The sequence below is a fragment of the Podarcis filfolensis genome (assembly GCF_964270895.1).
Source record: "Podarcis filfolensis genome assembly, chromosome: 1".
NCBI lineage: Eukaryota > Metazoa > Chordata > Lepidosauria > Squamata > Lacertidae > Podarcis > Podarcis filfolensis.
Genome location: NC_139604.1, coordinates 55,850,571 through 55,871,386, shown reverse-complemented (window position 1 = coordinate 55,871,386; position 20,816 = coordinate 55,850,571). Strand labels below are relative to the sequence as shown.

Genomic DNA, 20,816 nt, shown 5'->3' with positions numbered 1-20,816 from the left:
CCAGCTTTGCATTGAATAAACCATGAGTTGTCTGCGCAACAGCCCCAGTTGCAGCGCTTCCAGGAATCGCATCTCTGCCATCCGGAGGGCCGGCGAGGTGCCAAGGACCACAGGTGGGGTCTGACTTAATTGACTTAGCCACAGAGGCTCCTGCTTAGAAATGGGAGGACTGTTGAGGATGTGTCAGGGAACAGGCCCTCATGGAGTGGGAGGGCGAAAGGAAAACACCACAGGACTTGATGAGGAGAGAGCGGGGCACAGGGAAGCCACTCATAAATGCCAAAATAAAAAGAGATGCTATAGATGTCGGGCCACAGAAGAAGGAAGGCCATTTTTTTCTGAGGTGCATTGTTTCAAAACAGGCCACTGGACAAAGGAGAGCCGGGAGATGTGGGACAGAAATATTCTTTACTCCTGCCTCATTTCCCCACAGCCCTCCTTTCTAGCCCAGGGGCATACACACAGGTGATGCCATAAAACCTGCACTCAATCTGTGTTCTGTGGCCTTTGATGCCTCTTGAGTTTCCTGCTCTAGGGGGGTTGTTTTACCTTGTTTGCAACATTAGTGAAAAGCAGAACCAGGCCGGGTCGTGTGTCTGACCTGATAAGCTCAGATTCCCTCCGCATCCTCCTGCTTCAATCTCGCTCTCCCTGCAGTAATGCGAAGATGACTTGATTAGGTTTGGATGGAGAGTGGGGGAAAGAGCTGTGGCAGGAGCAGGTGCCCCCCTCCCTCCCTCCCATGCCAGCCCAGGGACCTGGGGAGCACAAGTGTTGATCCCTTAAGCGGATTTGCCCAGGAAAGATCTCTGAGGCAGAGAGCAAAGAGGAAAGGTGCCTCAAGGAGTGAGGAGATAAGGAAGGAGCAGGGGGTCAAGAGGAGGGAAAGAAGAAGGAGCTTCAGGGGGAGGAAGATGCTGGAGGGAGGAATGTAGAACGGGAACCAGGCAGATATTGAAAGTGGGGGGCAGGTGGGGTACTTGTTACTTCAGAGAAAGATCCCTAGAAATCTGGCAGGCAGCTAGGAGAGGCAAGCACCCATGTGAAGGAGCACATGGCTAAGTGTGGCAGCAACACAGAATAGTGCGGCAACCAGCAAGAGACAGCGAAACAGATGCATGGCACCAGGGAGGAGAGTTTAGGCATACCCAAGAGTGCAGTAGAGAACGTATGTGAGGTTAGGAGCCAGAGAGACAGATCAAGATAGTGGGAGAGGAGCTAGGCCTTACCAGAGAGACCTCAGAGACTGTATGCAGGAGGAAGGGATAGAGAAAGGGGCCCAGCTCTTCCCCGGCTCTCAACATGTTCTTTTTTCTCCGGGAGACCCAACGGCAGAGCAGCGAGACACCAGCACTGAGAGCATCCCGGGCTCTTTCGCAAAGCGGTTCTCACCGACGCTCCAAGAGTGCACGGACCCGCAGGACAGGCAGTCAGGCCCGGGAAGGAGACAAGCGGCTCATGGAGCCAGCCAGATCCAGGAGCACCTCGGAGGCAACCACTGCTGCTGCCGCCTCTGTGGCCCTCTATGGCACCCAACACCACCGACTGGAGGATGGAGCAACCTTGATCAGAACGGTCGATCCCAAAGACCAGCTGTTGCCAGGGGTGACGGGAAGGGCCAGCTCAGCTCACGTGGAAGATGAATGCCCAAGTCTCTGGGCGATGGAGCCCATCCTCACCTCTGTCTTTGGGCAGGTAACTGGGCCAAAGGAGGCAGGGAGGGGACAGAGAGGGCAAATGGTGAGGGGACTGAAAATGGAGGGTTCTGTGAAGCTGAGGTTCCCCAGCAGGTCATGGGCTTTTGTCACATCCCAGGAGGATCTCACCTTCTCTTCCTGCAGAAAAAAACCCCTAATCCTCTGTCCGCCACCCCCATCTCAAACATATGATGGGGGATCAACGCTTTCACCTTAAAACATGGTATGTCCCAGACTGAAGAAAGAGCTAGTGAGAAGGGAGACCTCCAACATCTTGAGTCCCCAAACCGGGACATGTGTCTTTCCGCCCATTTGTTGTTGTTTAGTCGTTCAGTTGTGTCCGCCTCTTCGTGACCCCATGGACCAGAGCACGCCAGGCACTTCTGTCTTCCACTGCCTCCCGCAGTTTCCGCCCATACTCCCACACAAATTACTTGACCCATGCAAAATTATGGAGCCCAAAATATGTGGGGGGTTTTCGGGGCATTGATCACATGGTGCCCAAAAACTAATGTTTTAGGGTGCCACACAAAATCATGGCTCCCAATAAAGCACTTTTTTGAGAGGAGCACTTTTTTGGGACACAAAATTGCACAAGATCACAGCACTCAAAATGGCTGCCATGCTCTTACAGTGAGAAAACAGGATGTGGCTTTTTACCATAGTTATTGATATGCAAGGTTACAGAGATAAGGTGTGTAAATACTCTCCAAGGAGCTCACTTGCAGCTGACGAGAATACAGGAAATGGCACCATCACATCTCCAGGCCCTGCTGCCTTCATGGAGCCTCATGAGCTGGATTGAGCTGTGTTCTTGGACAACACAGTCCCGAAATGGTGGATTGAGTTGCCCCCATTGACAAGTTGTATAATATAATTACTTTTAAAGTGGCCAGTGCCCTAGTGAGGTGGTGCAGGAGGAAGTGATACTTGGCTTTCGGTGCTGAGCAGAGACCGGGGAGGAGTGTCCAGTGGTGGTGCTGGAGGCAGAGGAAGGCTGGATCAGCACCATCCATTTGCCCAGCTGGTAAGCGATTGCCGGGCTGTGTGCAGGCTCTTGCACAGCGTACCAATACTGGCAAGTCAGCAACAGTGCCCCAGGTGTTGATTCAGGCTGGTCCTGTCTCTGACACTGCCTCTTGATGTCCTCCCATAAGAATGTGGGGGCCCTTCCCTACTGGTGTTACTCAGGAGTAGCAGCAGCAGTACAGGGAACACCCTATTAATGCATGTTCAGCACCATTTTCGGCCTCAGAGGGGGGCAGAACATGGATGGAGTGGGGCAGCGGCAGAAGGGAAGGCATGGCCGATGCGCATGGTGTGTTAGCACGCAACTCCCCACAAACAGGGAGTTGCCTATACTTGGCCACCCAAACGAGGGAGGCCAGTGTCCTTTTAAAAAGTATGTAAAGGAGTCCTCTCAAGGGCTGTCAGGTCTGAGTTTTGGCTTCATGATACAGAATCATAAGAATGAAGAGTGTGCAGGAGCCCTGAAGCTGTCCATCAACAGTTCAGGCAACTTCCCTCCTGTGGTGAGATGTATTAATTGGTGCCTGGCTGTGTTTCACTCAGAGTAGATAAGGACTCTTGAGGGGCATGGCCTGGGGAGATGGGGTGTGGTGCGCATTAAGTCCTGAGGGCCACATAGGCACTGTGAAATTATCACCTTGTATATTTGATGGGACAAAAGAAGAGTGTTAAGAATGTGAATTCATCACAGTTAAAGTGATACCATATTTTTTGCTCTATAAGACTCACTTTTTCCCTCCTAAAAAGTAAGGGGGAATGTGTGTGTGTGTTATGGAGCGAATGCAGGCTGCGCAGCTATCCCAGAAGCCAGAACAGCAAGAGGGATTGCTGCTTTCACTGCGCAGTGATCCCTCTTGCTGTTCTGGCTTCTGAGATTCATAATATTTTTTTTCTTGTTTTCCTCCTCCAAAAACTAGGCGCATCTTGTGGTTTGGTGCGTCTTATAGAGCAAAAAATACGGTAGTTTGCAGAAGTTGAGATTTGTTGTTAAAAACCTTGAAATTTGACCTCCGCCTTGGAAATGTGCGTCAGAATACTTGGCAGTCTCTTCACTTACATATAAAAAATCATAAGACGATCTTCACTAACCTGGTGCTCTCCAGCTGTTCTGGACTACAACTCCCATCAGCCCCAGCCAGCAGTGTGACTCATATCTTTTATCCTATAAATCTGCAAAACCTGTTTGACTAGTAAAAAGGCAGGGCAGGAAAAAGGGATTGTAAATGCTTTGTACAATGACTTGCTTTATCACACCACCATTGCCAACTCTGAAATCTGTAGCCCATGAGCTGTGAAACACTTCAGATGGATCTAGACTTATTTTATATCCTGCAGTTGCCTAAGGAAGTTGCTATCTTTCTTTTAAGGGGGTGGGCAGGGGGAGATTTTCAAGAAAAAAAGTAGTTAGGTCAATCTCACTTAATCCAGTTTTAACATGAACTGTTAAGATTCCAATACATTTTCACAAATGATATAAGGGTTGTGTTTTCACTTCCCAAGTAAGAGTCCTGAAGATCAGAACTAGCCTCTGAACGAAAATTTCCAGTTTCCCTTCTGTATGGGGGGGGGGGAGCAACATCTGCAAGTAACGCATTAGGGATGAAGAGGAGTTCTTAACGTCACTCATGAAAATGCACTGTGAGTCTATAAATAATACAGTGGATTCTGCTAACTGGTTTACATCTTGTGGCCAACCAATAAGTCTGACTGACAATTGGTAATGCACGCTTCCCCTAGCCCTAGCCCTATCCCCGCCCCACCCTGCCCCCACCGCACCATCTCGCTCGCCCAATAATGTGGCTGGGTCTCTCAGCATCAGAGCTCAGTGGATGCAGCCACTCCCTGGAACAAAGATTTGAAAATCTCGTTGATTGTCATGGGAGATTATGGCCTCACTGCTCTGAGGGGAGGGGGCATGCTGATGGGCAGCCATCCTTTTCAACCGCTTATAGACAGCATCTGAGTGGGGCTTTTGGATGTGAGTCAGGAAGGACAAGGCGGGACTGGCCCTCTCCTTCCTGGGCCACTGTGGAGTTAAAATGCTTTGAAGAAGAGCTGCTTGCCTGCTCCCTTCTCTTTCTGCTTTAGCACCATCTATGATTGAGTTGCATATAATCCTGAGGATTATGGCTGTGGCCCACGCCCTCCCTCCCTCCCTCCCTCCCTCCACCCCCCTCTGTTCACTTTCCCTTAATATTCTGGATATATTCAACAATAAAAACCCTGAAAATCCCCAAAGCGTCTAAACCTCCCAGGAAGAGAATCACTTGTTACTATAAAAATATATATATCTGCCATCGGCGCCAGCTGCCTCCAGCCCCATACTGTGCTCTGTGGGATGGGGGGGACTTAGCAGCCATGGGCAACTGCACCAAAACACCGGGCAGGCGGCTCTCCAAGGTAGGGGGAGAGGACGGAGGGGAGGGTGCCCCTTTTCATCCTTACATCTTCATGCCTTTGTGTTGGAATCCCTGTGTGTGGCTGGTTCTTTGCATGTCTGTCTGTCTACTTTCCTCGCTTCCCAGAGTGTGTGCATGGATTCCTGTCAGTGGTTGAAGCCCCATGGCTGAGGTCAGTTATCCGAGGGAACATGGCGAGAATGCTAGGCCCCTGTGGTACCACTCCAGGTGGGGGGCTGTGGCATCATCTCTGATTCCTACGAAGGCCAGGTTCCAATGCTCCAGGTTATTAGAATGAAGGCAGATGTGTTCTTCAGAATAGTTTCTGCAGAAGGCTTCAGTGACCCCCTTTTCTCCATCTACTTGGTCCCCTTTTCTCTCGTCTACTTAGTCTTTCTTAGGCCAGCATCTAGATCCTCTTTGCTTTTCTTGCATCTAAGCGAACAATAACTACCTCAAACTCCTAGATTTCATTCAATGCTTCCTTCTTCTCTTGGTGTATCATACAAGGCCTGTTTGTGGATTGTGTCAATGAAGATTCAACCAGGTGAGCCTCAGTATGCTCCCGATATAATAGAAGTTCTATGGGTTTTGGGTGTCACAATGTATGGTATCTCTCATATTCTTGCATGTCATTGTATGGTATGTATTGCCACCAGTGCCTGAGCATAGAAGGCGCATGACCAGTGGCAGATTTATGGTCTGGGGGACCTTTGGGAGGGGCCCCAGTTCATTCACTTAAATAAATGTGACCACATCTGTAAATATGAAGGAGCTAAATAATGAGTTAATTCATTACATGGATTATCCTTTTTTCCCTTTTTCTTTTGCTATTGTTACAGATCTGGGGTAACAGAGTTTGAGGGTGCAAGGGCACCCATAACTGCTAGAGTTAGTGAATGCTAGAATTCAATAAAGTGTTATAATTTAGATAATATTTAGCATATTGAAGGAAAGATGCCAGGCCAGTAGAAAAATACAGGCTAAGCTCCTTTTCCAGGCTAGGGGCTCACCTGGGATAGAAGCTGTTTAGCATGACAAAATGTGTTGGTGGCCCATCACAGGAAAATCCTTGGGTCTCTTCCAATGGAGCTTGCCACTGTTACACTGAGCGATGAAGATGATGGAGGTCACAGGAAAATGGTCACCTTTTAAGACTAGGCTTGGAATAGCAGGTAGAAAGGGGACAAGAGGACAGAAGGGGAGACGTTTCTTGGCAAGGGTTTTTTTTTTCTGGGAAGGAGAAGCAGGAAGGGGAGAACTCCATGTGGCGCTGGCTGAAAGATGCTGCACTGAAAGGCCAGGGGCGTAGCGTGGTGCATTTTCCTGGGGTGGGGCACGCTGCTCACACCACCCTCCCCAAGTCAGCCCTGTGCCACTTTGCAAGGCTGGGGTCATTCCAGCCTCACAAAGCGGCTTGGGGCTGGAGGGCTGCTTTTGCCCTCCATGTCCTGCCCCTCCCCCGGCACTCACATGCATGCTCCGCCACTGCCAGGAGCCATGACTGGGTGCTACTTTAGACCCAAGCTCACTGTAGCTATGAGAAGGGCAATGAGGGACACTCTTGGGGTATAATGTTCTGCATCCCCTCTATTGAAGGCTTCCGGTGTAAATATGTGTAAAATGAACCTGCCACTTTCCTCCTCCTCGTGTCCGTCACTCCCAAAAAGGCAGAATTGGTGTGAGGTGTGTGGTGACAGCAGAGCAAGACAGTTGTTGGGGAGCTGCCCTAGTCTGTCCTTGGCATGAGCCCCGTGGAGATACAGTGGTACCTCGGGTTACATACACCTCGGGTTACAAACACTTCGGGTTACAGACTTCGCTAACCCGGAAGTAGTACCTCAGGTTAAGAACTTTACCTCAGGATGAGAACAGAAATCGTGCGGCAGCAGCTGGAGGCCCCATTAGCTAAAGTGGTGCTTCAGGTTAAGAACGGTTTCAGGTTAAGAAGGGACCTCCGGAACGAATTAACTTCGTAACCAGAGGTACCACTGTATCCTGGTGGGATTGGTCAGATGAGGAGGAAGAGTGGGAAGAAATCAGAGAACTGGAGGACAGCAGCCCACAGAAGGGGCCCAGCAAGCTGGGAGGCAGTGGTTAAGATCTGTGAGAGATCTCCAACCCTGCAAATGCTAGGAAGCAGTTTGCCCCCATTTTTGTATATATCAATATTATTGAATTTAACTCTCTCTCTCTCTCTCTCTCTCTCTCTCTCTCTCTCTGTGTGTGTGTGTGTGTGTGTGTGTGTGAGAGAGAGAGAGAGAGAGAGAGAGAGAGAGAGAATACCACAGTTATAGCCACATTACCACAGTATAACCACATGAGGGACCCATCAACTATACCATCCAACCATATGGGTGAGGAGAATGTTACTATACATAAGGTCCTCTTTTCCAGGGGCTGTGTGTGCAGTCCCCCCTAGTGAATTAGCACTGAGTAGAGGTTCATCTGTATTTAATCAGAGTTAAGGGATATTAGCACTGCAAAGCTACATCAGTTTTATTCAGCTGTCATGACTTGTCCCAAATAATGAGTTTAGTGAAATGCTGAGAGTTCTGGTAAAGATCTCTGCGTAAAACTGCAGTTCCCTCGGAGTCTTTAGGGAGGAAAAAGGACTATTTAATAAAATGTAAGTCTGTGGCGCAGATGTGTATGGAAAGACAGAGAGGGACTGCCAAGAAACTTAGGAATTGTGCTAGTGCATGTTTCTTGTTGTTAGAGCATATGTGTCATTGCTTTGTGTGTTAGTGTGTGTGAGAGAGAGCAAGAAAGCTAATTGTGGCATCTCTCTCTGTATAGTATGTGGAGACAGGTATTTGAGTCCTCCTAGGGAAAATACCTGTCTCCACATACTATACAGAGAGAGATTCAGATGACTCACAGGCCATCTCATTGGGGGGGGGGGGAGCCCTGGGCATTCCTTCTTCACCGACCTGGCAGTGGTAGATTTAGGGTAGCACAACTGGTTCCCCCGCACAGGGTGCGGGGGGCAAGGGTCCCCTTCCAACCTTCCCAAAGCCTAGTAAGTGCTAGGCTTTGGGAAGGAGGCATGAGAGCTCTGAGAGGGTCCTAGAGTCCTCCAATCTCCTTCTCAAAGCCGAGTTAGCACTTGCACAGCTATGGGAAGGAGTCAGGAAGACTCTAGGACCCTGCCAGATCCCTGTGACTCCTTTGCAGCCTGGCACCTCCCTTACCTGGTTTTGGGAAGGCGACTTGGGGCTTTGAGGGCGTCAAATTTTGGCCCCAAACAGGGCACCATATTACCATAATGCCTGTGAATTTCCTGTAGCTTTCCCTTTAAGGACAGCTGTTCCCTTGCCAACAGCTGTCCTGGGGGCAGAGCCAATGGAAGGCAAGTTGTTGCCAACTTTCTTAAGCCTTCTGATAATTCTTGTTCTTTGTTGCTAGGCTGGCCTGCAGGACCAAGTCTCAGCTTATTAGCAAGACAAGACACAGATCCTTATGAATTTTTATGGTTTTTACATAGGATTACAACAAAACCACAAAAAATCCCAGAACACATATTTGTTTTTTTTGTTTTTTTTACTAATCTTTTTATTGATATTTTGGAAACGACATCAAAAAATACAAAAAAGAAAAAAGACTGAAAAGAAAAAAAAGCAAACAAACAAACAAACAACAACAACAAACAACGCCTATAAACATAAAACAGACAAACCAACATAACATCACTCAATTGGCTTCCTTCCATCTCGGTTTAGGCAAAATAAACTCATCGCTTATCTGCAGATTGTATTATATCAGCTCTTTACATCGCAGGTTTTAGATTCCGCCCACTGTGATTTTGGTAATACCTAAATTGATTTCAATGTAACTTAGAAATTTATTCCAGTCGTTCGTAAACTTAACGATTTTTTGATGCCTAATTTTTTGTGACATTCTAGCTAATTCTATATACTCATATAATTTCATTTGCCATTCTCTAATGGTGGGGATATTGGAAGTTTTCCAGTTTTGCGCTAACAAAATCCTGGCGGCCACCATTGCATATTGAAAGAATGTTTGGTCTTCATTTTTGATCTCCTCTCCGATCATACCTAAAAGGAACGCTTCAGGTTTTTTGGGGAAGGTGTATTTCAGTATTCTTTTTAATTCATCGTAAATTTGTCCCCAAAATCTTTTCACTTCGTCACAGGTCCACCACATGTGAAAGAAATTACCCTCTTTAGTTTTACATTTCCAGCATGTGCTGTCTCCGGTCTTATACATCTTCCCCAGTTTTGCCGGGGTGATGTACCAACGATACATCATTTTCTCCATGTTTTCTCGGAGAACAGCACATGCTGTGAACTTCATACCTTTCTTCCAAAGTTTTACCCATCTGTCAAACTCCAGATTATATCCAAGGTCTCTGGCCCATTTGACCATGACTCCTTTCACCTCTTCATCTTTAGTATCCCAGTCTAACAGTTGGTTATACATTTTGGATAAAAGTTTAGTATTACTTTCTAAGATTTCCACCTGGTACCTGGACTTTTTTTCACTCATTCCTATTTTTTTATGATCGTACCATAACGCATTAATTTGGTGAAATTGTATCCATCCAGTTAATTTATCCTTTAGCTCTATTTGAATATAGAGACGTTACCTATGATTTGATGGTTGTTTTTTGGGGAACTCTTGCAACAACAACTATTATTATTATTATTATTATTATTATTATTATTATTATTATTAATACCCCGCCCATCTGGCATGGTTTCCCCAGCCACTCTGGGCGGCTTCCAACAGAATATTAAAATACAATAGTCTGTCAAACATTAAAAGCTTCCCTAAACAGGACTGCCTTCAGATGTCTTCTAAAAGTCTGGTAGTTGTTTTTCTCTTTGACATCTGGTGGGAGGGCATTCCACAGGGCGGGTGCCACTACCGAGAAGTTTGTGCCTTGTATCCATAAGGATTGCCCTGGAAGACACTATATCTGTGATTTTTATGGGGCAGTCAATAACGATAGAGGAGTTCAATGATTTGGGGATGCTTTTGCAAGAGAGGGGGAACTCACATTTAAATCACACAGTTTTTATTCATTTGAACATGCATTCTTCCACCCCATAGTTGCTCTCTTTCCCTCTTCCAAATTCCTTCCCTTTCTCTGCTATGTTATTGGTTGCTTTACTTTCTGTCCATCTGCTCAGGTGCCAACCCGAACTTTGAAAAGCTCTTTGAACTGAGAGAGGAAGCAAGAGGGAGTGTCGCTCTTTCAACTTCCTCCTTCAGCTTCATGAACTTTTCAGTGAAAAAAATGGTAATTATCCTCACCATCTCATGACAAAGGGGGCAGTGGGGGTAGGGAGCTCAAAGGCTTTGTGGCCACCAGAGGAAGACCTTGAGGGCCCCAGGTTGGGGACCCCAGCATTGTGGAGATGGAGGTCTGTCTAATTGTGGCAATTGCCCAATAAGCAGAGATGCTGAGGCATTGAGATAAATTTAAGGATGAGAAAAGTGGGTTTCTTTTAGGGGGAAATTGTGTTATTTCTCTAGCATATGTCTTGTTTCCCCCTTTGTTGCTCCCCTTTCCATACTCTCCATTACCAGATACCCTGCTTCCCTAAAACTTCCCAGAAGCCTGGGCCTTAAACACCCAGGTGCTGACAGAGGGGGAAATCGGGGTCTCTAACTGTACTTAGCTAATTGCAAGCTATGCTACAGGAGAATAAGCAGCCCTCCGCTGAGGCTCCTGGCTCCCCTGCCTCTACCAGCAACGACATGGACGAAGGGGCTGACGGCACGCAGTATCCGCCATTGCAGAATTACTCGGTCCTGCATGGCTTGGTGGGGCCAGCCTGCATCTTCTTGCGCCAGAGCATCGCCATCACGCAAATCGTATGTATTGCACATCTACTGCTGCACCATTTATACTGAGCGTGAGAGTGTAGATGCCCCTTCTCTGTTTGCATGGACTGCCCCGCTCCTCAAACCTTCAGTATGCCCCTGTGCTGGAACATAGCTTGGGCCTGTTGTTGTTGCTATTTATTAAATTTGTGTACCACCCTATACTCGTAGATCTCAGGGCGGCTCACAACATAAAATCACAATATAAAAAACAGAAAACACATAATAAAAGCAAAAACAAAGACAACCCAATAATTAAATCTTACTCTTTCCTCCCTGTGGAGTAATCTTCACTAAGGAATAAACACGGATAAGGTGGCATAAGAAATCAAACATAAGTGTTATATTTTGCTACAGGTAAATAAATTGGGAGGTTGATGTGTGCCGCCGCTGTTCAATCCATGGACTTATGGAAGAGAAATCGTTCATGCCGTGAAATAAACCATGCAGATTGTGTTTTGCAGTATATAAACTAATTCCTACATGGAAATAGGCTAGTGAAAGGGTGCCTTCACTGAGTCCATGTTGCACAGGTTAACAGCCAGGCAATGAGGCAATGTTGGTGATGATCGGCACCTTTGTTTACGGCTTTAAATGCTGCAAAGCTCGTCACATACATTATCTTATTGCAATCCTTACCCTGTAAGGTGGGATAGTATTAAATACCTACCGTATTTTTCGCTCTATAACACGCTCCCAACCATAACACGCACATAGTTTTTAGAGGAGGAAAACAAGAAAAAAATATTCTAAACGAAACAGTGGATGTATGATTTTTGTGGTTCATGCTGTGGCCACAGACATGTGATCTGAAGGTGAGTTTGGGGTAGCCCAATGCAAAAATCCTGAGGATCCATGTGGATCCGTGCTTTGTAACCATGTTTTTGCACCACTGCGGCCCCAGGCAACAGTGGGTGCGTGATTTTTTTGGTGCAAGCTGTAGCCATGGACATGCTATGTGATCTGATGGTGAATTTGGGGTGACCCAGTGCAAAAATCCTGAGGATCCATGTGGATCCATGCTTTGTAACCATGTTTTAAGTGGGGAGGGAAGGAAAAGCACTCAAGGGACAAGGAACACACGTGGGGTGGGTGGAGAAGGATGCTGTTAATAATGCAGAAGAGGGGTATAAGAGGAGAAGGCTCTTATAAGAGGAGTGGGGAAGAGAGAGACAGAGAGCCTGCTTGAAAAATCTTTGCTGCTATTTAGCGAGTGGGGAGGAGAGAGAGATAGAGAGCCTGCTTGCTTTAAAGGAGCCAACCGGACGGGAGCCGCTTACACTCATGTAAGCGGCTCCTCTCCCCTCCTCTCCCGCTTTGCTCCTTTAAAGCAAGCAGGCTCTCTGTCTCTCTCTCCTCCCCACTCAGCGGCTCTTCTCCCGCTTTGCTGTTTCAAAGCGAGCCACGGAGGAGGGAAGGAAGGGGAACCATGGATCCTCTGCTCACGACTGCAGCAGATCCCCCCGCCATCCGTAGACATTCGCTCCATAACACGCACAGACATTTCCCCTTACTTTCTAGGAGGAAAAAATGAGCATTATGGTGCAAAAAATACGGTATATATTACAGATATGTGGGAAGGGGGGCAGGCTGTGGTTGCCAGCACGAGTGATTTCCTTAAGGTCTTCTAGTGAGTTCGTGGGAAAGCCATGGCAAAGGGCTTCCTAAAACAGGGGCCATTCAGATGGCCTTTCTTTGGTGCATCCATGATTATTTGTGCTCATTATGCTATTGGGGCGGTCAAGTACATTCCTGCTTTCAATACTGTTTGCGCCTGGGAAGGTTTCACTTCCATACAGTGTATGTCCCATAACATCCTTCTGCAACCACACAACTTTTTTATACCACAAATATTCTGGCTTATTTCTGCCCTGCTTTTGTTGTGCTGTAGCCTTTTTTGACAGTAACAATGTGAGAGCATTGGAGCAACATTGCAGAACAAACTAAAGCAGAACTGTATAATTAATGCACTTTTATTGTGGCAAGAACGTGTTGCAAAATACACCCATATAGAGCACTCGCCTGAGGGGGCTGTTAATAATCTCTTAGCCACTGAAACACACCAGCCTTTAGGCTGCATTACACAAACACCAAGCCTAGGGAACTATCACTGGAATAACAACTCTTGCCCCTATTGCCTTTCTGCAGGGAGCCAGAAGGGCTTTCCTCCAGGGAATTTGTGGCCACAGTATTCTGACACAATATTTGCATGGAATCCAACAGTGATGCAGCATGACTTGGTAGGAAGCATAGTGGGACTTATTTTGAAGTAAGCACACACAGAATCAGGCTGCACGGAGTAACGGTTTTTTTCTGTTCATAGAGTGGGCAAGGAAGACTTCCTTAACCTGGGACAGCTTCTGACTAAGAGATCAGTAGATTGGATTTGGGTAGGCAAAGCAGATAGATAGATAGATAGACAGACAGACAGATAGATAGATATCTGTTTTACCAACCTCTACTCTCTTTCTTTCCCCAGGACAGAGAGCTGCGACCAGAGGAGATAGAAGGTAAAAAGAAAATTGATGCTCAACATTACCTCTTAAGGTAGGGTTAGCCAACATGGTGCCCTCCAGATGTTCCTGGCCTACAACACTCATCATCCCTGATAGTTGGCCATGCTGGCTGGTGCTGGTGGGATTTGTAGTCCAAGAACATCCGGAGGCCACTGTGTTGGCTAACCCTGTCTTTGGGGAACCTCATGGATCCTGTCTTGCTCATTAGTCATTAATCCAACCAACCAGAAGTCTACTGCATCTGCTATGTTTCACTCAGCTTCTTTGGTTTCACTTAATGCTCTGCCTTGTTGCTTTGACAACTTGCCTCTGGCTTCCTTATGCTTTGCTCCCATGTCTAGTTGTATGAATCCCTTGCTTTGCTTTCCCCCTTCGCCTCTCCTGGGCCTACCACCCCATCTAGAGGGCAGCTATCAGATATCCAGTTCAGTTCCTTGACTCTAATTATGGACTCAGCCCTCATACAAAGTTCTGATTGGACTAGCATTGAAAATCCCTCTAGTGGCATTCCTATTGTTGTTGTTGTTGTTGTTGTTGTTGTTGTTGTTACTATGCCACTATCTGACTGGATTGTCCCAGCCACTCTGGGCAGCTTCCAACAAATTAAAACATCAAACACAGTAGAACATCAAACTTTAAAAACTTCCCTATACTGTACTGGGCTGTGTTCAGATGTCTTCTAAAAGTCAGATAGTTGTTTATTTCCTTGACATCTGATGGGAGGGGCCTTCCACAGGGTGGGCACGACTGCCAAGAAGGCCCTCTGCCTGGTTCCCTGTAACCTCACTCCTCGCAGTGAGGAAACCGCCAGAAGGCCCCCAATGCTGGATCTCAGTATCCAGGCTGGACAATGGGGGTGGAGATGCTCCTTCAGGTATACTGGGTCAAGGCCATATGTCTCTGGAGCTGAACTCCAAAAGTGAGGAAGGGCTGTTGGTGAAACATAGCAGCTCTTTCATTGTGTAGCAAATCAGGTGCTAACTCCATCACTCCCTTCACATTTACTTGGTGTTTGCAAGACACAGATGCATTACCTGCTTTCCAGGGGGATTCTTATTGCTTCCCTTCTCTTTCCAGAGCTAAAGGAGGCCTTCCGAGAGTTTGACAAGGACCATGATGGCTACATCAGCTACAAAGACCTGGGGGAATGTATGAGAACCATGGGCTACATGCCCACTGAGATGGAGCTCATTGAATTGTCTCAGCAGATCAGTATGTGCCTAGCATTACTGAGTTAAATACTACAGTATGATGTTTCGGGGGGAAGAAATGAATTTTCACAGTTGCTGGATCAAGTTTGGCATTCAAGCAAAATGACCACACACAAAAAGGGGGAGGGGAGGATGCAAACACTTCTTGGATATCTCTCCTAAGAGTAGAGGTAGGGAACCTGCGGCCCTCCAGATGTTGTTGGAGTCCAGATCCCATTAGCTGCAGCCAGCATGGCCACTGATCCGTGATGCTAGAAGCTATAATCCAGCAATAGTTGGATGGCCATGAGTTCCCCACAGAAATGTCAGAGGGGATGAGGGGGCAGCACTAGACTGTGGCCTAATAATAAATAGTGTTTAAGCATCTGTATAGGGTGTTCAAAGCATTTCACACATTATCATCTCAGTAATCCTTATGACCACCCTGTAAGGTAAGAGATGTTTATTACTGGAGATGTCTGGTTTGATTGATCAGTTACTTTGCATGTACAGTGGTACCTCGGGTTAAGAACCTAATTCATTCTGGAGGTCTGTTCTTAACCTGAAACTGTTCTTAACCTGAAGCACCACTTTAGCTAATGGGGCCTCCTGCTGCCGCTGCGCCGCCAGAACACAATTTCTGTTCTCATCCTGAAGCAAAGTTCTTAACATGAAGCACTATTTCTGGGTTAGTAGGGTCTGTAACCTGAAGCATATGTAACCTGAAGCGTATGTAACCTGAGGTACCACTGTATAATAATCTCAGTTTGGCAGGAGCAGCACCTAATTACCAAGTGCAAAATGGTGGTGTGAATCAGCTGGTGCAAGGACATGTCATCAGCTGTGTGGCTTTTCTGACAGGGCTCAATAATTTGCATTCATGGGAGCTATTCACTCTCCTGGTTTGCTGCATAAGCAGATAAATTCCACACAAGAAGTGGCAGCGGAGAGGGTAGGGATGGGAACGGCAGCCCAAATGGGAAAATTCTTCCATTATGTTGGTTGTGAATTGTCCCAGAGTATAATTATATATACTATAATATCTAACCCGGCACTGTCTGGCTCTGGCTGAAACTGTTTTTCTGCATCTATAGCTGGAGGGAAGGTGGATTTTGATGACTTTGTGGAACTGATGGGCCCCAAGATGCTGGCAGAAACGGCAGACATGATTGGGGTGAAAGAACTGCGGGATGCCTTCCGAGAGGTGAGTGTCTCGTGACTCAACTTGCGGGACCAGAGGAGGGTAGCATCAGATGGTGGGTGGGTGGGTGGTATATTGAGGAATCTTATTTCTCATTCTGCTGTCCTGTCTTCTCATATAGTGGTTCTCCCAGGCATCACAAAACACAAACGTAGGGTTACTATATTCCCAAAAGTGAAAATCCAGACAAAGTTGGCTTCCTTTTGGTCAAAGTTTTTGAGCTTTAGGGGGGTGCTTTTTTTTTTTTACAGCATTTTTCCTTAAAATTTGCCATAGTTGCCGTATGTCTGGGTTTCCCCGGACATGTTGCCAGTTGGGCAAAAGTCCGCTCAGAATGATGCCATTTTGACAGTCTGATTCCAGGAAAACCTGGATGTATTGCAGCCCTACACAAACAGTTCTCAACTGCTTCATTTGATTTCATCAGTGCCACTTAAAGCACTTCACTCTTGCTGTTGGTGTACATGTGTGGATGTCAGTGGCAATCATGAAGGAAAGTGGATTGACACTGTCACTTCAGCCTTCCTGAAGTTTTCCTGCCACCTGCGAACAGTGCACCCATCCACCCATCATTCTGTGATTTGGACTCCTCCAGAAGATGGGGTTGTTCAGCATTCATCCAACAGCTATTACCGTCAGAAAATTCTTCCTGATGTTTAGTCGGAATCTCCTTTCTTGTTGTTTGTTAACAGGGTAATTATATAAGAATCAGCCTTCGTCCTGATTTTCTTACAGGGTGTTTACATGTCTTCCCAGTAAGCATTCATTCATCCCACACTTTTTAATGTGTTTTTCTACTACTTTCCAAACTGCAAAAAGTCTTCTTCTTTTTATTAAAAAAAGTGGTTTTGTCGTTCCAAGAGAACAATACGCTTCCATCTACTTCAGTTGCGCTCAGGGAGGTGAGAACAAGAGACTGGAGAATTGTGTGGATATGGTAGATGGTTAAACAAGGTGCTGGAATCAGGGTTGTTTATTTGTTTCCTTCCAGTTTGACACAAATGGCGATGGACAGATCAGCATAGCTGAGCTAAGGGAAGCCATGCGCAAACTCTTGGGACAGCAGCTGAACTACCGTGAGGTGGATGAGATACTCAAAGATGTTGATCTGAATGGGGATGGCCTTGTGGACTTTGAAGGTATCAGGAAAGTCCTTCCTTTGAGGGATGATGATGATGATGATTTGCTTTTTCTAACTGGAAAAGAAGTGAGGATTTAGGCTGGGAGGAGGATCTCATCCTGCTTTTGAAAACGAATGCAGGATGTAGAGTAGGGGTGGGTAACAATTTTGGCTCTTTGGGCCAAATCCTTATCTGACTGCTCCCCATGGTCCAACTTTGACTGACCGCCTGTTGAATCACAGGATGCCATTATGACATCAAATGATTTGGCAGGTGGGTTTTCCTCCCGACCTGCTAAAATCCTGTGTGCAGTAGTCCCCAAATGCCCAACAGGTTGCTGAATGTTTGAAACACTATTCTTGCCACTTTGAGAAGCCCCAGGCATAGGGCTTTGTGAGTCCTGCCAAACCAATTTGAAGTCTGGCTTTTAGAGGTATTGATGGTGTGAGCAAGTTGCCTGCAGGGAACTCGTATGCATCTACCTCAGCAGGCTATGACTTTGCCACCCATCAGCTGGTGCTTGAAGCTTGCTTTCCCTCGCCCATGCACTATCGCAGCCTTCTTGAAGTCTTACAGTGCACTGGCAGCCGCATCTCTACCTGCCCCACACCTGACGTCACTGTGGGCATGGCTTGGGTGAAAACAGCCTTGTGGGCCACATTTGAACCCCTGGGTTGGGCCCAATTTTGGTCCCTGTTCCAGAAATTCCATACCTGCTATAGATCCTTGATGCAGGAAAGAAAAGGAAGAAAGGCAAGACTGGATTTAGGAGGAGTCACTTCTAATTTTGAGGGGATAGTTGGGAATCGGATCATAAAGATAACATTTGGAAGCCAGGCTTCCTAGGTTTTATTTTAAACCAGAGGCTTATTAATATGCTAATATATTCCATGCTCTGTATGCAGTTCCCTTCAGCTGAAGTTGCACAACTGAATGACAGAATCAGGTTTTGCCTGTACTGTGATGGTATCTTCAGTGGCAGCACTCTTCCTTTTCCCATGCCCTTATGAGAGAAAGTTAATATGTTTATTATTCAGGGACATCACTACAGCAGAGTCCAAATCAATTTGCACTCTGTGAAGCAGGGAAAGTGTTGAGCAGGTTTTGCCCTTCCTCAACAGTGTTGCTTCTCACAGTTGATTTACATTTTTAAATGTTTTATTGAAAGATTTTTCTGTAAGTAACAAAAGTGCCTCTGTTTTTAAATTATAGCATCCTTCATACCAATCAATTACAGGTGGTCTGAGACTTTTTTTGTTGTAGACAATGTGGGGTTTGGCAGGGAGAGAGGAGAGGGGAGAAAGCAGAGAAAGAGAAAGTTAGGAGGGGGAAGTAGGGGAGATGGGAGACATTAAACTTTTGTTATTTGCAAAATATTGTTCTGTTAAGCTCAGTGGGAATTTAGTGAGCCCCAATCTGCCTAGCCCTGTCCTGGATTGTATTTCATGGTCATACTAGAGCAGCCTTCCTCAACTACGTACACTTCAGATGTTTTGCACTGCATCTCTCATCATCCCTGACCATTGGCCATGCTGGGCCTGATGGGAATTGTAGTTCAAAACATCTGGAAGGCACCTGGTTGGGGAAGGATGCTCTAAAATGTGACGGAATGTTAGAAGAGTGGGATGGGATATATGGAACTGAGCTGGATGGATAAACAGACAGACAGACAGACAGAGAGATGGTGGTTCCCATACGTTCTCTAGTTATCTATAAAAGAAGTCCCTCTTCTGGGCCAGCAGCAGAAGGAAAATGCTTTTCTCTCCCCTCCTGATGACATATTTGGATCCCCTTCCTGCAGAGTTTGTACGGATGATGTCTCGCTGAGAGCAGCCAGCAGCAGCAGCCCAAGGCTGAAGTGCCTTATGGAGAGGAGAGACTTCAAGCTGCCATATATCCTGATCTAATCATCAGGAGCAATGGCAGCATGCGAGAACTTCCTACACATCCTGTGTACCCTGCTTGGAGCCAAACAGCCACTCCTAAAGTCCAGAGACTTGCATCAGCTTCAGCACCTTCAATGACATCCTTGACTGGATCTCAAGACTGATACCCCATCTACTGTTTTAGAGACAGCCAAGACCGCAAGCTCTCAGGCTCTGGATGTCATTGTACCTTGCCTTTACTCTGTTCTCTGTAATGCTGACCTTTCACCCCAAGCATACCTTAAGAAGGAACAGTCAACCAACAAATCTCCCTTAAATATTCTGCATGCAATGGTGTAACAATATTTGAAACGCTTCATCGTCCTATTCCAAGAGGGGCTGCTTTTCTTTCCTTTCCCCCTCTCTAAATGGTGTTTGTTTTTAAAAGTACATTGTTCTCCACTGTGGCATGCTCACCCCCATCTCTGACGTCCTTTCTAAGAACAGTGGAATAATGGCAAGGAGTTGGCTTGTGGTCCCAAACAGGGATTGTTCTGGAAACTGGATGGGCTGGCGCTCACTGCCTGCTATTAAGCCAACCTTTGTGACTTAAAGGGATCTATGGTGCATGAATATTCATTAGGTTTACTGGAAGTGGCAGCTGTGTGATCCAGAGGTGTTCGGCCCTCAAAAGATCTGGGAATCTGACATGCAAAACCTTTGCCTCCCAAAACCCAGGGACTGCTTCTGTCTCTACAAACGACAAGCTGCTTTATAGATTGTCCTTCAGCTAGCTGACTATGGAATATTCAGCGACCATAATTCCATCCATATTTGGGCCTGGAATCCCCATCTCCTTGTGATTTTCAAACTGTGTTCTGGAGAACCCCTGGGGTTCCTTAGAAGCTTAACAGAGGCTACTCAATGAGAATGTCAGGACGGATTTTCCAGCTTGCCCATTACTACCAACTGTCTTCTGAACTATGCAGCCTCAGGGGAGAGTTGGGTGAGCTCTAAGTGAACACCTGAGAATCCTTTGCCAAAATAAGAAGAATCAGTAGCAGACAAAGTTGATGTGGGCAGAGTTGTCCGAAGTTAGAAAATCCCAGTGCTCTATTGCTGGAAACATATTTTCACTTTCCTATTGAAAATCATACTGTTCATTTTCTGTCAATTCAAATTTTTGTTTAAGCTGAAAAGACCAGTGCATTGGAGGGAAGATGATAGCCTCAAACCTACATATCCCTCTGTTGTGAATGTGACTCACATTGTTTATTTTTTTCTCACATATGTAATACCATACATTTAGCTGTATCCAAACACTTACTCAAGCAAGCTAAATAAATCCAGATTTGTGCATTTGGTTCATGCATATTATCCCTATTTTTTGTAGCTTCCTGGTAGGCACAAACATTAATCTTAAGCTATGATCATACAAACACCTACTGATTTTGTCTATTTTATCTATGTTAGGGCTGTCACCAGAGTAAAGAAATCTTATCATTTGTTTTCTGTGTCACAGTCGGCATTGTCTTAGAGATATCCTGTCCTGTATGAGGAAGAACAAGGAATGCCTGAAAGAAGTGCCTCTGCTAGTTATTAGCAGAATGGATTCAGCTAAGTTGATGTGCACACAGAATGAGGACCACTCATGCAATGGGACCTTCCCTCCTCTCCTCCCCAATCTGCTCTGGAGTGTTGGGGGAACCCACAGAACGGGATTAGGGACCGTGCAGGGCGAAAAGAGGGGGGGGAGAAAGACCCATTGCACAAGCAGACCTAGCTCCACACATGTATACCCCACTTAGTGCTATGTTGAATTCCACCCTATATATGTATTTTAAATGGGGGTGGGGGTGGGGGTGGTGACCTGTTGTTGGACTCCTATTCCATGTAGCCTTAGTGGTCAGAGATTATGAGAGCTATAGTCCAACAACATCTGAAA

At 46.3% G+C, this 20,816-nt stretch overlaps 2 protein-coding genes across 9 annotated transcripts in view; one reads left to right on the top strand and one right to left on the bottom strand.

Moving 5' to 3' along the window:
- NUDT8 (nudix hydrolase 8) overlaps positions 1-15,221 on the bottom strand; it is a 42,947-nt gene extending 27,726 nt beyond the window's left edge. Inside the window, exon 1 of the mRNA XM_083612095.1 lies at positions 15,204-15,221. The gene's annotated coding sequence lies outside the window, so the exon portion shown is untranslated. The remainder of the gene's footprint in view (positions 1-15,203) is intronic.
- CABP2 (calcium binding protein 2) lies at positions 790-20,243 on the top strand. 8 transcript variants are annotated; one of them, XM_083612861.1, is made up of 7 exons: positions 2,600-2,724; positions 10,796-10,969; positions 13,458-13,488; positions 14,572-14,706; positions 15,779-15,888; positions 16,877-17,024; positions 18,808-20,243. In XM_083612861.1, the coding sequence occupies exons 2-7, from the start codon at positions 10,853-10,855 to the stop codon at positions 18,831-18,833; spliced, it is 567 nt and encodes a 188-aa protein (XP_083468987.1). In that variant the 5' UTR covers positions 2,600-2,724; positions 10,796-10,852; the 3' UTR covers positions 18,834-20,243. The 8 variants fall into 8 exon arrangements, with proteins under 8 accessions (XP_083468981.1, XP_083468987.1, XP_083468988.1 ...); XM_083612862.1 differs by lacking the exon at positions 2,600-2,724 and adding an exon at positions 4,349-4,364; XM_083612858.1 differs by lacking the exon at positions 2,600-2,724 and adding an exon at positions 6,635-7,283.
- The last annotated feature ends 573 nt before the right edge of the window (positions 20,244-20,816 follow it).